This window comes from Oculina patagonica, chromosome 9, assembly GCF_052425735.1.
Source record: "Oculina patagonica isolate OP01 chromosome 9, crgOcupat, whole genome shotgun sequence".
NCBI lineage: Eukaryota > Metazoa > Cnidaria > Anthozoa > Scleractinia > Oculinidae > Oculina > Oculina patagonica.
Window position 1 is genome coordinate 13,135,274 of NC_135766.1, and position 23,501 is coordinate 13,158,774.

Genomic DNA, 23,501 nt, shown 5'->3' on the forward strand with positions numbered 1-23,501 from the left:
TACGGGAACTAATTTTGAAAACTATTTTTAGCTATAACTGAGACCTTGATATGTATGGATCCCAGACAGTTAGTTCTTAACAAAAGTTTAGATATGGACCAAGAGAGTCACAGAGACAACAAGAATTTAGTGAAAAGGTTGGTCCAGTTTATAATAAATTGTCTTGTTGAAATAAAAGTAATGGTTCATGTAGTGACAATAGTCAAAGGAAGACTGTTGTCAGTGACTCGTGTTTTGACGATATTTTAAATGGACTAGTAAAAAGTAAAATTATACCGTAAAATTCACGTTATAAGCCCCCCGCTTATAACCCCCCCCCCCCCCCGTTATAGGCCCATCTACCTGGAAACAATAAAAATACATCCGGTTAAAGGTCCCCCCCCCCCCTCTATCAACACTGCTGTGGCTTGTTTTGAAACATTTTCTTTATTCCACTTAAAAGCCCCTCCATTTATAAGCCCACCCAAAACCCCTTTAGTTATGAAGTTGCATAAGCCCAGGGCTTATAACTAGAATTCTACGGTACTATGTCAGACTGTTCTTAGCTATTTGTTCATTACATTTGGTTTAATTAATAGACATGTTAGTAGTAATAGACAAAAGGTTAAAGTCAGGCAAAGTGAATTTGCTGGACTAAGGGCACATTCACTTCTGTTCTGTGTGACTGTATACTGGACAGCTTAAGGTGACTCGATCGAAATAAATGACAGGCTGTATGTCTGTCAAAAACTTCTAATAACTTCACCATTTCTGACTCGATTTCCTTCAAACTTTCGCCTTTTACTCGAAATTTATCGAAGAATAATACGCACGTCAATATGTCGATGTAATTATCGTGAGTTTTGCGCGATGTTAACTTTATTGATCACACCTATTTGGATAAAACTGCTATTTACAGAAAACTGAGCGCTAGGATTTCGTTTAAACTACTGCAATTAGCTCATTATAACATCTTATTATGACTCTCCAAGTTTCCGAGAAATCGTCGGAACAGAAACCTCGAAACAATTTGATCATCAAAAAGTTGATCTCGAGCAAACTTCGAGGCTGGGAATGCTCCAGCGCTTCCACATCTCGCCCAAAAATTCCATAACCGAAGACAAAGAAAGTTCAATTCATCAGTTTTGTTAGCTCCAAATCACATTCAGCTATTTGCAGCGATTAAAAAAATGAGCAAATACTATAAACTCACAATTTGCGTCAAAATGTAGGAAGGTCGCCAAATTAACGTTTCTCTAAATTACATGAAAACTAACCGTACGAATTCCTTAAAACAACCGGAACATTAAATTGAACATCTTACACAAACTTTGTGCTACTCTACGTTTCTGGAGCTGCCTTTATATGGACGAATTAATATTTTAAAGTGAAGCACTACTCCAACTCTCTATTGAACACGGCCATGTTGTCGTTTGAATTCTACAGCTGACGCTATGCAAATTGCCTTGAATTTGATGAGAATTTGAAGAATTCACACATGGATAAGGGGGGTGCATTTTACCCCATAAGACAGCGGTTATTTGAATAACAATAAACAGACTACAATGTGTTAATTTCAACTTTAGTACCAACCCTTTTCAAATTTCATGTGGCATAAATTAGGGACACCTCTTACATCAGAACATGAAGCAACTGAACACTGTCAATGCTCCCCCCTTATCCATGTGCAAATTTTTCAAATTCTCGTAAATTCCAAGTAAATTTGCATAGCGTTAGCTGCGGAATCCAAACAACAACATGGCCATGTTCACAATAGGGTTGGAGTAGTGCTTCACTTTAAAACATTATTTCATCCAAATCAAGGCAGCTCCAGAAACGTAAAGCAGCGCAAAGTTTGTGTAAGATGATCAATTTAATGGTCCGGTTGTTTTAAGCAATTCGTACGGTTAGTTTTAATGTAATTTAGAAAAACGTAAATTTGGCGACCTTCCTACATTTTGACGCAAATGGTGAGTTTATAGTATTTGCTCAAACTTTTTCATCGCTGCAAATAGCTGAATGTGATTTGGAGCTAACAAAACTGATGAATTGAACTTTCTTTGTCTTCGGTTATGGTACTTTTGGACCAAATGTGGAAGCGCTGGAGCGTTCCAAGCCTCGAAGTTTGCTCGAGATTAACTTTTTGATGATCAAATTGTATCAAGGTTTCTGTTCCGACGATTTCTTGGAAACTTGGAGAGTCATAATAAGATGTTATAATGAGATAATTGCAGTAGTTGTTAACGAAATCCTAGCGCTCAGTTTTCTGTAAATAGCAGTTTTATCCAAATAGGTGTGTTCAATAAAGTTAACATCGCGCAAAACTCGCAATCATTACATCGACATATTGACGTGCGTATTATTCTTCGATAAATTGCGAGTAAAATGCGAAAGTTTGAAGGAAATCGAGTCAGAAATGGTGAAGTAATTAGAAGTTTTTGACAGACATACAGCACGTCATTTATTTCGATCGAGTCACCTTAAAATGCACACCATAATTTTTTGGGTCCACTTAAACCATAATTAGATCCATCTAGACTTATAGTATTGAAAAATAATCCTGTTTATGAAGTTACATGCAATTTGATAAAAAAGTGTAAGTTTGATTATCAGAACAACAGTAATTCTGGCTTATATTTCTTCTTTTTTCCTACATATAACGTATATGTACATTCCACTTGGAAGAATTCTTTTTACAAATGAAAAATGCTTTTCCCCATTTTTGTAATTCCGTTTTCAGATCTGCATAGTGCACTGCAAGTATAAATCCAGCAGTTTATGTCTAACACTCCAGGTCTGAATTAATTTGTCTTGTATTTGTACAAAAAATACATGTATGTTCACAACTTTTTTTCTTTATTTTTCTTTCAAAGGGGAAGCTAACATGTGAATTTAAGTTTGCACCATTTTCATGCTGGCAGAGAAGACAACACATGCAGGTGATTCTTTAGTGTCAATGATTCATAAATAAATATTGAATGCAAATTTATTAAGAACATAAATTTTCATTAGTTTGTCGCTGGAAGTCAAGTGAACTATTTTTTCCATATAACATATTTGCATGGAAAAAGTAGCTGGAGAGGCCTGAATCCTGACCGGTTACTTTTTCCACACAAATATTCTATACCCAGTTAGAGGTATATTGTGAAAGGGAAGATTGAAACTTCTTGCAGTTAAAGTAAGTTCACTAAAAATTATCTCATCAGGATTCTGAAGAGAAAGAATTTTCTTCTTTTGTTGTTCAAGCCCTGCAGCCAGCAGTTTGCCTGGTAAGTTGACTGTTTTGCTGGAAAGCAATCCATACAAATACAAATGGGGCATGTACATTGTGCAAATGTAATTGAATTAATAATACATTTATATTTAATTTGTACTAAGCCATCTGTTGACAGGCTGTCTTCTTCACCTCACAGGAGAAATTTCCCAAGGCCCAAGTTGATATCTATATCACTGTTTTAGAAAATGATGGAAATGGTAAGTTATTAAAGATGCCTTGAGAGCATGCTATGTAGCCTGTGAACAGGTTAGGTATAAGGGCTGAGAGCTTTTGTGAGCTGAGTGCATGAAATAATTTTTTTTTTTTTAGTTTTTTTTTTTTTTTTTTTTTTTTATCATGTTCCACACTTGGCCCCCAAACTCAATTCAGTAGCAAGACTGTTCATATAAGTTGCATAAGTGTTGTGCCTTGGATTTAGTTGATTATCACGACTGCTGTCGTCAGTGCAGTCATTAAAGTTTTTAAGCAGCTGTTACATTGAAGTTTAATATTATGATCATCCATTGTGTTTCACTCTGTATGCAAGGGTAAATTATAATAAAATTTATGTAACACCAATCAACATCTTCACCCCTAACATTGAGTGAACTCAACTGTAACAAGGGTTTACAGGCTACGGTCCCTAATGACAGCCCTGATCATCTATAAATTGTGTTGGTTCTTTTCTTGTTTTAAAGGATACCTCTAATTCTCTCTGTTCCATGTTTGACATGATTTGGAACAAGCCCTCACTTGCTAAATCTAACTGTTTTTCTCTCCTTTTTGCTTGCTGTACACCAGCCCTCCCTGCAGGGATTATTTGTGCTTCGTTAGCCTTGGGAGAAGCTGGAATTGAAATGTATGACCTTGTCTCTTCCTGTTCTTTGGTAAGGCAACTGTAGTCAGGAGTTTTATGTTAGACTTGAACAGCCCCCTTGCAGTCTCTGCAAGCCAGTTTCCATGGAACGATTGATTGTTAATCGATTCAGTATTTAAACTTGAAAATGCTTCTGTTTCAAAAATCTTAGGTTCAGAAAAGTGCCACATCACTAATGGATCCAACATTTCAAGAGGTACAGTCATGACAATCTTGATCTAAAATCTTTTGCAAAAAAAATTGAAACACTAACATCAACTATATTTTATGTGTGACATTGGGAAAATTACCAGAAATTTTCTGGGGGAGCATGCCCCCAAAACCCCTAGAAGTTCGGCCCTCCACACCTCACTGATGCTGCTTCGGGGCAATTCAATTTCACACTCCTTACCAACCAAACAACTTGGCATGCCATCTATGGAAACTGGGAGTAACCTGTATGGGAAATGGGAGGTTTGGTCCCCCCTCCCTGTTCCCCCCTCCACACTTTATCTGGAATTTGTATAAAGAGAACAAAAATGAATTATAAGTAAATTAGTATCGCTATGAGTATGTAAATAAATGTACATTCTGATCAACATTATTATTTTACCAGAGCTCATCATTAGAAGTCGATGGCAAAGTCACAGTTGCATTCCTTCCCACAATGAATGTTGTGTCTGGTTTGTTACAAGATGGTGAACTGACCCATGAACAGTCAATCAAGGTACTAAGCTCAACTTAATTAATGAAGTGTAACATGTTGGCTCAAGTATACACTGCTCATTTAACAGACCTGGTGCCCCATATCAAAGCTAAATAGTGGTTGTTTGGTGTGTCACAGGGCTCAGAGGATTCAAATTTGTCCGTCCTTAAAAATTTCTACAGTGCAAAACGATCTCCTATGTGATCCTTGTTAGCATATGTGATCCTGAGCGCAGTCATGCAATATGATCAGTTTACAGAGAGTATCTGGTGAAATCAAATTCTCGGGTAACGCCCACAAAAACTGCTATCTTTGGATGTCGCATGAGGGTACGACATGTAAACTGATATCGTATGATGGCGCTGGATCATGTACTCTTGCAAGATATCTTAAGTAGAAGATCATTTTGCACAGTAGAAATTTTTAAAGTGGGGACACATTTGACTCCTATGAGCCCTGTGGGTGTGTTGGATTAGTTCAGGATTGGAAGATTTATCAAAAATCTTCAACCTTGGGCTCATGGTCCTTATGTTGTGTTTCTAGGCAAGCCACTGCAGTTACACAGTGCCTAGATGTTGAAGTTTGGGAAAATAAAAAATACTGTGGTAGCAGTACAGTTCTTACAATCTGTCATTTTCTACTCTTTTTTTGCAGGCTGTAAAATGTTGCATGGAAGGTTGTGCACGAACCTATCCAGTTCTTCAAGATGCTCTTGTTCACACTGTAAAGCGAACTGTCAAATCCAAACAAAGAAGCTGATTTAAAAACAGTGTAACAGACTATTATTGAAGGATATCCTTATGTTAGCAGAGTGCAGTGTTGTGGAGTGCTCTACCACACATGGGACACGCCCTGCTCGGACAGGCACAGGGCTTATCACTTTAAAGTGGACAGTTGACCTTTGCCATCAAGAGCTGTGCTCTCAAGGCCGCTAACTCTGAGCAAAATGAATGTTTTATTTCCTAGAGATTAACATGAGATCTAATTTCTCCTCACAATATAATGCACTGGCCAGGAGGCAGGTTGATGAGAATAAAGAAATTCATCAACAAGGCATGTACATGTCTTGATGTACCACTGGATTCTTAGAACTAACATTAAAAGAAACTTGTGCCAATCAGTAGAGAGAATTAAAATGTGATCACAAGGATTACGTCAGTCATCTGGAGACTTTGATCCTTGAATTATTAATTTGGTCAGCACCAAGAATTGTGACCTCTGGCTGATTGTAATTTGAAAGTCCATGCTTCACAGATTCGAATCTGATTGGTCGACAATTGAAAATGAGTGGGAATGATCGTTTCTGTGGCAGCATCGCACTAGGCACATGTCAAAAAAGCAAACAACAACACAAAAAATCAGTCTTGCCAGAGGTTATGAGTTTGGGTGTGACCAAAAGGATTGTGGCTTTAAGGCCAGGCTGCAAACACAGATTGAAACAACAGCCAGCCAAGAAGCCAGCCTTTACACTCGAGCTGAATTTTAAACAAACTGAGTAAATCTTCATATGACACTTTTGTTTCTCATTTTCCATTAATAACACATTTTATCAACTCTAATAATAGTAAAATCATCTACAAATAAGCAGTAAAAAAGCAATATTTATTTTTACATGACTGCACCTGTATAAAAAACCTAAACAAGTACCTGTTATCACCAGGCAAGTCAAGAATTTTCTCTTAAAAATCCAAACAATGAAGCTAATTTAAAACAGTATAACCGACTATTATTGAAGGACATCCTAATGTTAGCAGATACAGATACAACTGAGTGCTTTTTGAATATAATACGTATTATTCAACTATTCTTCGGCATTTTAAATTGTTTACAAATTTAAATTACGAAAAAGAAGTTAAAAGAATTTGAAAAACTGTCTACTGAAAGAATGTGGCCATCCATGTGATGTCAATGTCATTTTTATCAACAGGTTAATTGGCAGTATTTCGTCAATGTATCCAGGTACCGCTATGAGGACAAAGGCACACGTCAGCCTGCTTCTCCCCCAACCCCTGGGATAAGATCCATCTATTACCTTAGGGGAAGGAGGTTAAATAGTGATCAGTCCAATGTGTATTACTAGCGCCACCCCGATTACAGTTGGGGGAACAAGTGCCAGTTGATGGCGACATCACTTCTCCGAGAAGTTGCTAAGCAACATGACGTATTTGTACGCGTGATTGCTTTCGGCGTACTCGTGAGTGTTCGCGCTAGTTTTTGATTGGACGAAAGAATTCGGAAGTTCTTCGAGTGCTTCAACAAAGACTTGCCAAGACCGGCACTTATTCCCCCGACTGGATTATATCATATCTTCGTTATTCGTACATCTCGAATATATTGAACACTAGGTGTCAAGATTAAAATGTTTCTGGTTTATTCAATTGTAAAAAGAAATCTGTTAATTCGATCTTAAGAAATGACCAGCAAATCAAAGGTTTTCGTTTTTAGCGATCTTCTTTGTATGCAGGCTTGTTGGGGTGTTCAAAACTATGTTACACTAACTTATATAATCTTTAATAAAAAGAAACACTATTTAATTATACAAAGTTCCTTGACAACGTTCCATCAGATATGTACAGCAACATGTTCTGCATGTTTCAGAGTGTTTGGTATTTAATTGGTGTCAAAGTCGTCCATCAGTTCCTGGACTCACCATTCTGCTCAACAATTTGGTCCCGAAAGTTCATCCAGTATCAAGAACAGTGTCACTGATTCTCCCCTAAGATAAAGATGAGCACTTGAGTCAGGAGCAAAAGAACGGTAATCGACAGTCAGAGTTCTCCAGTTACCGTCTCATCGAAGGCTGTCTGGCCAATTCACTTCTGTTTGATGATTGAACCTGCAAAAAAAGACGTAGTGACAAGTTAACCTAAAAGCATGCGTAGGAACGTGTAGGTTAGTAATATTAAGAAATTCACGTCAAGGAGTCCGCCAAAACACTTTGGAAGACTGCTACTTTCCTTCAGACGCAGATTTCAGACTATCCCAGATGAAAAAGACCTCTCAAAAGTTTTTAAGGTCAGTCTTTCGACATCCCTATTGATCGTGTCAGTTTTGTCTTTACTCCTTAGCGGTATTACCAGCAAAAGTTTTTTCCCTGCTTTAAAAAAAAAGGAACCCCGCGGAACCCCTGGCGCCACGTGTATTCTTGAACGTGGACCATCAGTGTATTTGCGATCAATTTTTAAACGCTCATCAGCTTGGGTTCTGCTCACAGAAAGATTTAAGTCGAATTCTTGAAATAAATGGTTTTCGTGACATAACAATTTTTGTTCCAGCAAAATATGTCATAAAATGTAGCTAAAGGGAGAACTAACGTTAAAATGGGAAACTAAACCTAAGTCGTATAAAGAATAAAGCTGGATATTAAATAGTTAAAAACGATAATACAGTCAACTCCTCTCGGGTTTTTACTAGTGGATTTACGATATCAAAATTTCAATGCCTGATATAGATGCTGCACAAGGATAGATTTTAAGGTTCCTTTTCATTTGGATCTGTATTGCAGTAAACTGTCGAACAATAACCGTACATTAGGCAGTAAGCGTAAGGGAATCATCGACAACAGTTTACATGAAGTTATTTCTAACCTTTCTTCTTTTCAGCGTCCTTAACTCTTGACAACTCCACATGGATGAATTTCAATCTGGAGCCTGATAAACCAATGGCGACAAGAGACTTCCCCAGACAGGCTCCGACACAGTATGGTCGGACTTCAATGTCCAGTACACTAAGCAGATCACCAGACCGGATGTTAAGGAGTCGAAGGAAGTTGTCCCTACTGCAGCAAACCAGGGTCTCGCTATTAGCAACAAACTTACAATCAATAATTCCTTTGTGGTCTTTGAGCAACGTGTTGCAGGTTTCTCCGGTTTGGGCGTCAAGCATGTGAATACCATAGCATGAATCGAAGGTGTTCCAAGTAACAACAAAGTCTTCTTCAGGGGAGAAGAGAAAACCTGGTGTGAAAAGAATTGCTTCTTCGTACCGCTTGGTGCTTCTTTGCCATACTCGTTTGAGTACGTTATTGTTTCTTAAACTAACTGTTAACTCTTCTTCGCCAAAATAGTTTTCTATTTCCTCTCTGGTACAGACTAGCAGCTGGTTCTGGCTATTGCATGAAAAAAACATTATCTCATAAATGTTTTCATAGCGAACCTTTGTCTTAACAGTTGAAATGCACTCTCCACTGGAAACATTTATGATGTCCACAGCAAGCATTCGATAACCTTCAAAAATTGTCGAAAGGTATAAACAATTTAGGAATGCGACAAAAGTATTGAAATCGAAGGAAATCTCTGAAAATGATGAATCACCTAAAACCGACGTATCGTCATCATTTGATAAGTCATCAAATTCTGAAGAATCACCTAGTTCCGCTGAATCATTTCCTGTTAGTTCGATGGAATCAGCTTCCTCTGATGATTGACCAAAATCCAGTACATTCGATCTTAGCTCATCAGGGGTTAATGTACGACAAGGTGACAGACAAGCTATCAGCTCATCTGATAAACGAATGAGCTTTTTAGTCCCTGTCTGTCTGGTAATTGGTCGGATACAGTCGGTCAGCTCGAAATCCCACAGCTCTGGTTCATGACCTTTCAAACAGATTACAACACCTTCCTTCATGGGGACAAGAGACAGTGATGGGCAAGTAAAACTCTTTTCCCCCAAGATTTCGTGAGTTGACATTCGGATTACAGTAACTAGTACCTCACTAGCACTATATTCATATTCATCTGAACTTATAGAATAAATGGCATCTCCTTCATAAGAAAATAAAACTTCCTTGACCATTTGCCTGGTGAAATCTGAAGGTACTTCATTTAGGAGGTCAGCATTAACTGTGGCGACGTACTTGAAAGATGGGCTTCCAACTAAAGTTATTTCTTTATTCAACTTCCTGTAAAATCCTGTCTCTAAAGATGGAAAAACACTGTGCACATTGTCCAAACAGCTAGAAGGCAAACCCTCAACAAGAACATCTTTGCCCGCCAATGTCGTTGGTTCAATTGGCCACAAGATGAAATCTCCTTCAGTCAACTGACACGTTTTGAACTGGAAAAGGAGAAATGATGGTTTGATATCAGTTTCAGATGTCCAACCTTCCTGATCTGAAGAATAATGGAAATTACCACAAACAAGGGCCTCATTGTCTGGGGTGAAGTGCATCAATCCACACGCCGCATATTTACACTTTAACAAACACTGTCCATGCCACCTGTCCACATCAACAAGGTAGATAGAACGATTTACGTCACAAAAAGCGATTTGTGAGCCATCCTGAGAAATTGCGAAAGATGTAATGACATCATCCCATGCTATGATCTTTAGCTCTTTACCATTTTCCATACTCCACAAAACTACTGTTTTGGGATCATCAAAACTGTCTGTTAAAATTGTTCTTTTGTCACTAGGAAAAGCACAATGTGAGAAAAAGCAGTTACTATCTGGTAAAAGGACATTACAGTCTCCTTTGAGGGTGTAAACACTTCTGAGGTTTCCTGGTAGGACATATTTTCCACTTGGGTGAAAAACGACAGAGCGATAATAAGTAAAAACGTCATTATCTATCACACGATGGGCACCTCGATCAAAACCGCAGTTATCATAACTATAACGATTTACGCCTACGTAAGTTCTTTTCATCAGTGAGGGACGAATCCATTCCATGTTTCCAGTCTCAAGAGACCACATATGGATTGTGTCATCTCGGCATTCGCACACCATGTAGTCCATTTCAGGTGAAACATCGAAACATGCCACCGTATCTGAACAGTAGAAGCGGGCTTGAACTGCTCCCTTCCGTTCTTCGTCGTTTAGGTATTTCATGTATGGTACACTGGGAAGCCTGTTTTCCAGAATAGCTGCTGCTCTAGAAGATAGCTCAGGAGGTCCTTCATTGATCACACTTTGGAACCAAAGATGCGGATGATCTCTTAACAGATAAGAGTTTTTTCTAAGCAACTTTAACAAAGAGATTAAAAGAGAATAACTGTGTTCGCTGAGTAAAGCTGCCTTGCAATTGCGAAGCTTTTGAACACTGAAAATATCCTCTGTGGGAGCCGTACTCTTCACGCGAAGTTTGGCATAAATAAGTTCTAAGTCGGTCACATACATATTTACCAGCTCCTCTACGTTGAAGGAATTTGACCTTTCATCCAATTCGTCTATCTCAATCATGTGCTGGACACCATGTTGCAAGGCGTACCTTTCAATGTCACTGAACTGTGTATCGTGTACACCTTTTCGCTTAATGTTGTCTAGTTCATTCCAACAAAGGCTGAAAAGAATCTCATGGCCTTCCTTCTCGTCGACGGTGAAATCATGCTGACCATAGCAAGATATATTAGTCAACCAGTCCTTCACTGACTTGTGAAAGAAGTGAAGACAATCATCGCGAACTGGTAACAGTGAAGAGATGCAGGCGATTGCTTTATTTATTCTTCGCTGAACAGAAAAGGGCCTTCCGCTAAGATTCAACAGTCTGGAAACAAACGCTACTGGCAATGGTTCTCTGGAAGCAGTTAAAGCACACAAGAAACTCAACATTTGGTCTTCCTCGATCTTCAGCTCTTTACAGAGTTCGTTCTCTAACCGTTTAAAATGAGAGAGATATACAGATGAAATACCTAACGGCAGGCTACTTTCCAGCTGCTCTTCGGTAAGAAGCGAAAAATTATTCTTGATGAAATCTATCAGGAAGTAAGCGTAAAGAATAACGCCTTCAGATTTTTTAACCAATTTTTGCAAGAGAACTTCTTTATGCCCTTCTTCTAATTTATGGATCAGCTGCATTTCAAAGAACAGTTCAATGTCTCTTAAGTTCTCTTCCTGGTTTTCTTCAAGCTTTATAGGCTGCAAATGTTTCAGGCTGTCTGCGATGTTTATTTCTGATCGGGTTGTCACAAAAAATCGAATCCATTGTGGAAGCTTACAAAACTGATTGGCAATTACATCCAGTAGCTCATTGCGCCCTTGATATTCACTTTCGTCCAGACCATCTATCACCATGAGGATATTCCTTCCAGGGCCACTTATTTTGCTAAGTGGTTCCTTCAAAAGTAATGCAAACAGCTCTTCCACGCCCATGCTGTTGAGTTCCACCGGCCCCAGATTTCGTGATAGCTGTTCTACAAGAGCATTCTTGTATTCTGGTAGAGCATGACTCAGATGACAGGCCAAGGACTGAAGCATCAGCTCAGGTTTCCTGTAACGTACATTGTTATGTTGACAAAAGTGACTTCCTGACAGTCTGCCAGCGTTCTCCATTCTTTTGCAAATGACGGCAGAGATGACAGATTTTCCCATCCCTGCAGCTCCACTAATGACCATCACCCGGTTTGGGGAACTTCTGTCATCTAGCCAATCATCAACTCTTTTGAAGATCCACTCTCGCGTTCCTTCCTGGAATCTTTGTGCATGATATTCGATATCTCCTTTGAACTCGGACTTAGCTAGGTTTCTAAGTAGGTCCTCTGCCCTGTCCATCTCATTTTTTCTCTTCAAGTTCTCAACCTCCTGTTTGACGTCTTGTAGACCAGCTTGAAGTGTTTCATGTACTTCTTCAACAGCTTGACGAGTTGTGGTTTGGGTCTGGGATACACCTTCTAGTCTTGAAATGCTGTCCTGAAGTGTTTTGTTTGGTGTTTTTTTGATCTTCTAGCTGGGTCTGACGCACTTTCTCAACTTGTTGCTGTGTCTCGGTCTGACCCTGACGTATGTCTTTCAGCTGTGACTTGATATCCTCGTCACTATCAGCCCAGTCACGTAACGCGTCAAGATAATCGTCTTCTCCACAGCGCTCATCACTTAGTCTATCGATCTCTGCCTGATTCAAACCAAGAGCAACAAGAACAGCACTGATTTCCAACCACAAAGCATTAAAAGTTGGTGTATCAACAGCAGTGCTAGACACATGACCATACAACTCATTGCGGAAGAACTTAATACGAACGAGGTTTGCCGCAAGGGAGGTGTCACTGGGGGGTGGCTTTGTGTGCCATCCTGAGAAGGGAGGGGATAGTCCACAAATGTTTGTGAGAAGGAGGAACAGAAGAGTTATGTCATATGTCTTGGAGTCTGGTGCAGCTCCACCAGGTGGGAACAGTTGGTCCCATTGTGCTGCACGCAAGACTCTTCTCCTTAAGAGATTGTTTAGAGTTAGATAATTTGCATTGAGATCAGCAGCTAGATTTAAAGGAGGATAATGACCATCGAAAACATTCCTAAGAACCGTTGTTCCACCATCAATAAGAAGTCTGCTGAGCTTGGCTCCATTTGTTTTCTCTACAGAACTGACCAGGGGTGAAGGTGCAGCAGCTGCCATTTAAGGTGTTCCAGCTAGATGCTCACAGCAGTTGTATATCGTTGTTCAACCTAAATTAGGAAGCAATGTTACATCAGTTAGCAGTAATTTAACTTCAATTTGTCACCAGTGTTCTGATTAGATTCTTATTATCAAATACAGTTATTTTAACTTAGCGTAACAAACGTTCATTTTCTTTGCGCGGTCTTGACGAAATGGTAGCCGTATCGTCCAATTGTTACACACACTATGAATGCCATTTTATGTAAACATGCAAGCAATAACCAAAAAAGCAAAAAGTTGTAAGTTCAACTTAATTCTAAGAGATAAGGCAACATGTTCTTTCAAATACTGTTGTTTCAAATGGACCCGTGAATTTGGGCGCGGTGTGGTTAGTTTTGGGTTTGTAAAATGAAAATGAATTTTTTCCAAATTTTGAAATTTTTGTTTTGGCCCTTTTTTCTTTTTAAAAAAAAAAATTTTTTTTTTTTTTTTTTTTTTTTATTTTTTTTTTAAAATTTTTTTGGGGGAAAAAACTCACCACTGAGCAGCTCTTTGCCAGCAATAGTCCATTTCGCAGATACGGCAGCCATGTTGATTCTGCCCCCAGGGCATCCTATAATATTTAATAGAGTTTTTATGATGGTAATTGCAGAATTATCACAATAAAAGAATAAATCATTTCAATAAGCATTATAGGATGCCCTGGGGACAAAATCAATATGGCTGCCGTATCTGCGAAATGGACTATGGGTGGTAGGAGGGAGGACGTCGAAACGAGCGGGTTCGAGCGGAAAAGCCCTGATGCAGAAGCCTGGGTACCAGTTATAGATTTTTGAGGGTTTTCCCTTTCTCTGACCAATATGGCGGACGCCAATCTCGATAAATTACTTGCTGAGGCCGTAACAGATGATTTTCACGATACTTCATAAACATAAGCATCTGAGGAAAAGGAGGGTGAAGATGTGAGGTTTGAAAATGCGGAGGAGGAACACATGTCTTCTTAAAACGTGTTGTCGCGGATAGCGGCCAGCGAATGTAATATCGAGGGTGCAATCACTCCCGGGAATATCTGCACTCTTTGACGGTCAACAAGCAAAAGTAATGCCGCTTCTATCTTCCTATGAGAAACATCTTTTTTACAGGTTAACACAAGGTGCAAAATTCTCAAAACCTGTGAACAGGGCGCTTTTCACAAGGTCTTGTGAAAATTGTAACCTATTTACTCGATCATGCTAAAAGTTCTTGCATGTCAAATTGGAAGTTTGCATTCTGACCCTTTTTGATTACAATCGATCACTTCAGGAATTCGTATGCACAATATTAATATATATTTTTTTCTATTTCAAAATCGCTTGATCCAATAACCGAAATAACCGATCGATGTTGTTGACAAGCTTTATGCCAACGTCCATTCGAGGTCTTTCGATCACCATTGTGGATTTTAAAGCTGTCGCTTCAGAGGACCCAAAAAACGTGAAGGATCACAAAATATCATTCTTAATATTTGCATACACAATTTAAACGAATAAAGGTGTCTGTAGCCACGGAGCCCCTTTTTATTCGTTTTTATTTGTCGAGTTCTTTGTTTCCGTTTTTGTCGTGCATATTCACTCAGTGTTCTTGTAATTAGCTAGGTTGGTTATTTTTAGGTTACGTTACGTGTCATCTTTTCGTGTGCATTTTTTTATCTACTATTTCCATTGTTTCGCTTAGCGTTTTCTGCGGTGTTTTTTAAGTTGTCGTTGTCAGAATGTTTTAAGTTGCCGTGATGTTCGCACAAATCTTGTAATTTTGTTTTTTTTTTTTCATTATTTTTTTCGATTTTTGTATCAGGTTTCCGTTTGTTTCTTTCGCTGCAAGTTTAGTCGGTCTGTGTTGTTTTTAGTGCAGAATGCACTATTGTGATGGTTTGGTGGGTTGGCGTTTGCTAAACCCCTAAACCACTAAACCACTAAACCACTAAATCACTAAATCACTAAACCACTAAACCGCTAACCCGGTGTAAACTTTTTATCACCAATAAATTAATTAATATCAATTAATTAATTATTTCTGTAAAGGGGGGAGGGGATGGAGAGAACCTAACCGTGTGCCCTTGGTATAACGGGGAGTGTATTACGATACTTACAATTGAAGAACTCAAGGTATATATTTGTTTCAGAAAGCACTATGCTCTCCTTGTGGTACAATTCTTTCTGCAACAAAATACTTTGTGCTAAACGCATGCGCAGATCAGTCTACATCACGAACATTGCGTGTTTCTTCTGCAGAGGATTTAGACTCCATGGCGCCAAGTTAAAACCACAAGTTAATTGAATTAAACACTAAGGCGTCATAGTGGTTCAGTAAAATAATTCCTGATATGGCAAAGCTGTTTTCTTAGAAAAGGTGATAATATTTGTTATAATCAATGTCGCCTTGTTTGCAGAAAATAAAAAAATTAAGTTACATTTTTTGATAAAAACAAAAGTATCTCGTTTACCGTTTCAATATCAAACTGAAATTCAAGCTATCGAAAATTAAAATAACAGGGACGTGTTTAGAAATTTTGTATTAAAGCCTAACGTGGTGTGTTTTTAATGCGGTAGAATTCCTGTAGAATCCGTGGCGTTAATTTAATTAAACTTAAAAGGCATCACAGCGATCTGCGAGAAAAACAACAGTATCATATTACATCCGTCACTTCCTTTCCTTTGATTTGTTCTCCATCGGTTGAACTAACCTCCGTTTTATTTTGTAAAACCTCTGCCTCTTAAGTTGTTTGAACATGCTTTCGTGACGGTTTTTCTTGAAAGAAATCTTCACACTACGTGCTTCTCGGCTTCATGCTTGAGTGAACGTGTGACGTGTTCACCAGACCGTGGCGAGAGCATGATCTGGCGCACGAAATGCTTTAGCGACAATTTCGGGGGAAAAGCCGCCATTTTTATCGACAATTTCGGGGGAAATATCGCAATTTCGTCATTTTATGCTTTGTAATTTATAGTTTGTGCTCTACGCGTGCACTGTTCTGAAAAGTTGTAATTTTGTAGGTTGTTTCCTAAATGCTGACGGAGACAATGCGGTATGATTCTTGTAGAATCCGTGGCGTTAATTTAATTAGACTTAAACGCATCATAGCAGTCTAAGAGAAAAACAAAGGTATCATGTTACAAACCTTTGCACGAAAAGCACAAATATCACATTTGCTGCTTCAATACTGAACTGAAAGGTGAACTCATTTGACTTATTCTCAAGCGAAATTACCCTGCAAAATTATTATCATGTGGTCGATTGATTGGCCATAATGCATTCTGCACTGTCCTTTGAGTCTCTGAGTTTACTTTTAGCAAATCGCTTGTTTAAAGTGTGTATTTTGGAATTGTGCGTGGTTTGATCACAGTGTCTTTCAATAGGTATCTCAGGCGTTTATTATCGCTTTCCTTTGACTGGCATGCTTAGATACGACCTTCGCACCAGATTGCTCGACTGCCTGTTTTCGACACTACATTTATATTACTAGAGAAAAATCCTATACACGAAGAAGATCAAATACAAACTATGGGCTAGATATTGTCTCTGTATCCCTTAGAACAGTAACAGATATTAAATTTGTTTATGCATAACATCGATTTCGTGATATAAAGCAATAAATATGAAGTTACCTTTAGCTATCAGCCGCCATTTTCCCTAGCCAAACAGCGAGTCAAGAGCGGAAAAGCGGACTAGTATCAGTCCCTATCCGCATCAAGGCTGTAGCAGAGAGCTTGTTTGCCCGTTTCACCACCCTCTGACGCCCCGCGGGCGTGTTTAAAACACGAAATGACGAAATGACGAAATCATACTGAAGATAAAAGCCAAAGTTGTAAGATATAACCGCTCGAAACGTTGCCCGATTTATTCTGTTTGGGGACGGGGCATTACATTTTTTGAGTCAAGGGGGTGAGGGGTGGGGGTGTTGACACTTTCTTCCGAGGAGGAATTTTTTTCTGCATTGGTACTTTTACAGTAGTTCTTTTGTTTACTAATTTCTTTACCACCTCCCTGTACTTATTTGTATAAGATTTCCTTCTCTTCATTTTTTTTGTGCAAGATTTTTTTTTTCATAATTGCTTATAACACCTTGTAAAAGCTTAATGGTAAGTAACGTAATGGACTGTAAGTACTGGTAAATAAATTCCGACAAATTAAATAAAAAATCGTATAAAAAGACATATATATAGCTAATTTCTTCAGTAATTATTTTTTTAATTTTCTGTAGTAAGACAAGCAAAGCCCATAATGTTATCTTTTCTAGATCCGCAGATACGCGGAAAATAAGTTAAAAATAGAATTCATTCATGAGTTTCATTGGAGCACGTGAACATAGGCGGGACGTAAAACGCCGCTGTCTCGTCTGTTTGTCGCGAAGTAGGTAGGTAGGTAAAAACATAACTTCATAGCCGCTGCTCGGTAGTAAATATCAGACAAGCAAATCATTTTCTTTTGATGCCGAAACAAAATGCCGACATTTCGATCAAGAATGTCCTAGGCGTATCAAACAGCGCCCTTTTAACAGAGAGTCTTCGTGACGGAGAATTTTTGATTGCAGATTCTTTTATTTGTCGGGATTAATCTACAAGAATAAAATTGGCAACATATGAAGATTCATTAGAACGGTTAGATCGTATAACTTTGGTTTTTATCTTCAGTATCATTTCGCCATTTCGTCATTTCGTCATTTCGCCATTTCGTGTTTTAAACACGCCCACGCCCCGCTACCTGTATTTACTTCGCGTTTTGTTTGGTCACGGAATTATCTGTGTCCTTTGTGATTGGCCAGAATGATTACTTTGGTTTTGGTTTTACGACAAGCAACGTACACGTTTATGCATAAAAATCTTCGTTTTGAAAACTTTACCCTCTTGTCGATGCAATGCTTACGAACTTGCAGTTTCTTCAACCAATACACATAACTGTGTTTGTCAATAATTATAGTGCTGAAGTTGAAAGCTCTCCTAGCTTTCTTAAAAGCCGGTACTCTTGTATCGCTTTCAAACTGTAGCCTCCATGCAACCGTCCCCTAAACTTACTTGTATTTTTCGCAGTGTTTTTAGACGTAAAAAATTACGCTTTGTAGACTCCGCGATACTGAAGTCTACAACGAACATTCAAGAATGATTATATTTGCTCAGCGCAACTGATCAATAAACATCCGAAACGCAACACCTGAATGCCATTTTATGTACACATGCAAGCAATAACGTGAAAACCAAATTTTATGAGTTCAACTTAATTTTAAGAAATACAGGAAACATTTTCTTGCAAAAACTGTTGTTCCAGATCGACCCTCCATGCAACCGTCCCCGTCACTAAGTGTTTTGAGACGTAAAAATAGCGCTTTGTAGATTCTGTGATATTAAAGTCTACAACGAACATTCAAGAATGATTATATTTGCTATTAAAAAGTGCAACGAGCAATAATCACCCGCACTTTATGCATAAATTACTTTCAATTTCAAATTTCAAAGTGCTACAAACTGAAAATTTATTCTATCGTTTTGTATACTGGATAGAATAGCTTGTTTTTTTAATCTGTGCATGTATTTCTAAGAAGTTAATTTTGTTCATTGGGATGAAATAAAGGTTAACCGAAACTTACGAAAGTGGCATATTACGAAATTACGCAATAATTACGCAATAATTGTATAGTTTACATTTTAACTCAACGTATATATGTTAATCTATGGTTCAAGCTACAGCATGTTGCTGCTATACTGGGAAACCAGATTTGTTATCATTTAACATATGGTAGCTTGATCAATTTCTATTTTGTCTGATCCATCATTGCCTATTCATCAACACGATAATGTAAGATGGTGATGTAGTAATATACAAATGTTTTTCCTTAACTGTCTGTGACGTGGATATACCAACGGATTTATTTTGTCGAGATCATCATTTCTCACTTTGTTATTACAAATCCTTCGGAAAAGCTCGCCATATTAGAAGCAAAAAATTGGACTTTAGGTCAGAATGTTTCGAACGTGTGAATAAAACAAATCGAAAGCGGAAGCGACTTCAAAGGCAATATTCGACAAAATGAAACTGCCAGTACACTAAACGACTGCAATGCCGATGTTACCTTATTACTACTACCATTCTACTCCAGTGTCCCATGTTCCCTTCACTGCTGTTGTGTTTTTGTCACATAGTTGATGTCTCGGCCAATTCTGTGCTTGTTGTATCCGACGACTTTCGGTAACAATGTGGCAAGCTACTTAGAACTTGACTAGCCACATTTGCATTTTTGATCTCGCTCGGCGTCACATATTAAGGTAAATTGAAGGAGTGATTGACAGATTGATTCGCATCAATGCGCGTTTATCATATTTTGACAAAATAAATTGAAAATAGATGCGACTAACACAGCATGACGCTTGTCTTTTCAGCTGTGAAACAATTTGGAAACTATGGAATTAATTTGTACTAAAACTCGAAGGAACCGCATAAACTTCGACCTGTTCGACTTGCAGGAACTTAGAATTTTGTCACTATTTGTTGATACCAGGGTTTATTCGTCTAAGGCCTGGTTCACAGTAGCGACATAACGAAAAACGTTAAGGTCACGCAAATGCAGAAAGCACTTCAAGTTGTTCTTTTATAGCGCCAGTTAACACAACAAAACGACATAGAAGGAACATAATGACATAAGCATAACGACATATAAGGGGCGCGATCCATTGGACCAAAATTTTCGGTTTGAATTTTCGAAATTTTCATCTGTCAAATGGAACGGTATTTTCCACTTGAATCGGCCAGGCTAGTTCCATTCCCGCAAACAGTAAAGAAAACGGAAGATATTACTCCCTCTTGATAAATTCTGAAGCCATCTATCCTTTCACTTAGCTCAAAAACGTAGCTCCACGCTTTTTTAAACGTAAAGAATGCGAAAAGTTTACACTGGAAACACATACATGTACGTCTGCTTTTATGACATCTACGGAAACATTTGGATGCACAAGATGTGCTCTTATCGCATTCGTTTAAGAAATTATAGTGTGTGCACGTATTTCGAACTGCTTACCAAAGCTTGCTAAGCACACGTGTTCCAATAACGCAGTTTAAAAGCTGTCTGCCGCAAGAAGAAAGACGAACATGATCAGTGTCGAGAGCTGGAATGACCGCCATGTCGAATTTTGTCGATTTCCGGGTTGGGAAAAACTGGGCCCGAGCATAAATTGGCGAAGGAACAGGATTTTCCGAGAATTCCGATTTTCCGGAATTTGAGGACAACCTCCAGAAGTTGACCAAAATTTTCGAAACGAGTTTCCGGAAACTTTCTGTTCCATTTGATTTTGTACCGGAATTTCCGAAAAATTTGGTCCAATGGATCGCGCCCAAGGAAATAACTGATTTTTTCTTCATGTCGTTACGTCGTTAGTGTGAACCAGGCGTCAGAAAACCTGAGCAGATTGGTCTTAAAAGCGGGTTCCGTATAAACGTAATAGAGCGTGTAAATCGTATTGCGATGACATAAAATCACTCTAATGACGTAAAAAAGGTTCGTGTGCTGAAAAGTGCTTCGACATTTTTAAACTTTTACAAAACCTAAACACACATCGACTTTAGTTGCAATATTTAGCTATACAAGATTTTGTCACAGCAATTATATCTTGTTTTAGAATGCTCTGAATGATAAGCGAAAACAAGCCTGTGATTTAATGGAAGTCTGGAAAGTTTGATGTGATATAAATATAAATGTTCCGGCACTTATTGATCTTGTTCTTACACGGCGGTTTCCATTGCGTTCAGAACTTTGGGGAACGAACCAGAAAATAAGTCAAAGTATGGCCGATACAACAACCACGATGTTAGAATACACTAAACAGATTCCAATGTTACTGTTCATCGATTGTGCAGAATAATACAAAAGACTTTTTTCTGCTCGAACCATCAATCGCAGAGATTTTGGAAATAGTCTGGAGAGTCAGCTCTTTCTTGAAAACTTTCGTGGCTCCAATTTTTGCCGGGTTTACTACTTCGTTTCACCCCAACTAACTACCCTCGGTGTCCGAAGATTGCTTTGTCCCTTTCCAGTTAATCAGAATATCAACAAACAAGTCATTATATGCATTCGCTTGCCTGCGTTGAAAGGGTTATAGTTAGTGTAGTTATAAGAACAGTAAGAAGAACGCTAGAAGTAAGAGCTTTATTATCGTGTCGAATCGCTAGCATACGATGATAATACCCCAATTTCGATATTTTAAAATTCATCCCCGCAGCCTCGTACTGAGGTCTATTGCGTTAGGCTGAATTTAAATATATCGAAATTGGACTACTGGGGACACCTTACTACAGAACGTAAACATCTAACTAGAGAACGTAAGAGGGTTTTAAACCCTCCTAAAAGAAGATATCAAACTCTTGGGATTTTAAGTTTCATATCTAAAAGAAACCATGTTGTGATCATTGATCTGTGGTGCAAGGAGACCAAGTCATAACTACGGCAGCTAAGGATGTTCATCATTAGAAATGTTAACCCGGGAACAGGATCCTTACAAGATGAAGATGGACAACTTTAACGAAGGTTATGAAACACAGGTTTATTTTCTTGGCTAATATTACAAATGTTGATCTATTCGAGCTAATTCCCAAACTTTTTATCTTCAGAACAATCTAGGAAAAATACAGTCAAGGTCACGCCTCTCAAGAAAAGCAACAACTTTCTAACTAAAAATACAGAGCTTGATATAATGCAACGGAATATATCTTATGTATATCCGAGATAAGTTATAATAACCTAAAAAATCTAGCATGCATAACAGATCACTTATTTTGTGATTTCTTTATAAAACAAATTTCTAAACTTCATTAAAATGCTTTTTTATCCTACAATATTAATTATATACTAGTACTACTCATGTTTTACCAGCCAGCAATTGCATGGTTGGTTATCAAAGGCCAGTTGCACAAAAAATACAAAGTGAAAAAATATAAAAATCTAATTGTAAAAATATAAAAGCTCTGAGATGCTTGTTACAGACTAATCAAAGTCGACCTTTCAGAAATTTTGGCAACGTGAACCTTCCATTTCTTTTTTAAAACTTTGGGCAGTTTAAAATACCTTTCTAGTTTTTTATTTCAGTTAATCAAAGCTATAAACTGTGTGGACGTATACTGAGTTACTGGAAAGCTTTTTTCAACGGAGATGGTTTTAAATTTATTCTTGATTTCAAGAAACACAACTGCACTTCAAATTTTCTTTTCTAGGACAAATATTTGTATGTAATTCTTAAATGAATTGACGTGGTTTACTTTTTTAGTAAAAGGAATGCGATTGCAGCAAAGAACAAACCTTCCCATCTGCGAGAAAGCGTTAGCCCTATATTCGTTAACATCGCAATCCTCCCCCCCCCCCCCCCCTCCCGTGGTGCTGGTCCCATTCCGTGTCCAATGAAAACTAAATATATCATAAAAATAAATTATTTATTCATATGTTGAATCACGGTTAAAAAGTGTGAATATAAAAATACCGCAACTTCAATTGTATTTATCATGTTAGCACATTACTTGTGCCACATGGCTTTTCTTCTCAAAGATTACAAAAACATGTACACTAACTCAGGGCGTTTCGTTTCCCTTCGAGATGCTTCTACTACTCTTAAAACTGTTAAAAACGAATATTTACACAAGACACGTCCCATTGATTATAAATCAGTGGCCAAAACTTAAAGCTCTTTTGAAAATCTTAGTTACATACCTAAGGCAAACTAACTATATTCAACCGTACAATTCTGAAACATTCAAAGCATGTGTCTTTTCCAAAGACTTTATAACATCTTCATATAAAATCTTAATCCTGGGCATTACATATACTTAGTCGAGGTCTTTGTAACTTAATAAATAGTAAAACACAAAACGGATTTGGACACTCAATGCAATATTACAAATCCTTGTGACAGCGGAAGTAACGTGTTTAAAGACATAAGTAAGCTATGGTCACAGCTGCAGTATACCTTGTTCCGTGCCTAGTTTTGGCACGTCTTGCAATCGCTTCTTGCCAGAAAAAGATCTTTGACAATTCAAAATAACTATAGCAGGCCAATAAAATAAATGAATAACATTTCCTCAATACGGAACACGCGCTTGTTCAATAGGAACTAAATGGAGAGGATTTAAAAGAGCTATGTCACGGGAGTTTCGTATATTTTTGGTCTAAACTGTTCTGAAATTAGTGGTAGGCAACTAAAACAAAAAAAAAATATCTTTGAACATCTAAAAGAAGTTATAACCTTAATTTGGAGATAGAAATGAAGCTACGGCTATAAACATGATAAATGTCGGTTTTTGATTGCGCGAGGAAACAACTTGAAAACGTTAGCCTAACTTTTCAATCCGTTTTCATCCGAGCCATCCACAGCCAAAGATGCTCGTT

The 23,501-nt window shown here is 38.1% G+C and overlaps 2 protein-coding genes across 6 annotated transcripts in view; one reads left to right on the forward strand and one right to left on the reverse strand.

Annotated features, from left to right (window-relative positions):
* Positions 1-23,501, forward strand: part of LOC144666266 (exosome complex component MTR3-like) — a 45,581-nt gene that overhangs the window by 4,719 nt on the left and 17,361 nt on the right. For 2 of the 5 annotated variants that reach the window (XM_078527681.1, XM_078527677.1), the window contains exons 4-11: positions 92-137; positions 2,853-2,918; positions 3,186-3,248; positions 3,393-3,453; positions 4,037-4,122; positions 4,264-4,308; positions 4,708-4,818; positions 5,452-5,947. In XM_078527681.1, the coding sequence (XP_078383807.1) occupies positions 92-137; positions 2,853-2,918; positions 3,186-3,248; positions 3,393-3,453; positions 4,037-4,122; positions 4,264-4,308; positions 4,708-4,818; positions 5,452-5,556 (583 nt within the window). In that variant the 3' untranslated portion in view covers positions 5,557-5,947. Of the gene's footprint in view, positions 1-91; positions 138-2,852; positions 2,919-3,185; positions 3,249-3,392; positions 3,454-4,036; positions 4,123-4,263; positions 4,309-4,707; positions 4,819-5,451; positions 5,948-23,501 lie in introns of those variants that run through there. The other 3 variants (XM_078527678.1, XM_078527680.1, XM_078527679.1) reach the window with 2 other exon arrangements.
* On the reverse strand, positions 6,383-19,399 carry LOC144666203 (uncharacterized). Its single transcript, XM_078527589.1, is given in 4 exon segments — positions 6,383-7,633; positions 8,385-12,435; positions 12,437-13,173; positions 19,209-19,399. Coding segments are annotated over 3 exon segments (4,761 nt in total). The 5' UTR covers positions 13,124-13,173; positions 19,209-19,399; the 3' UTR covers positions 6,383-7,610.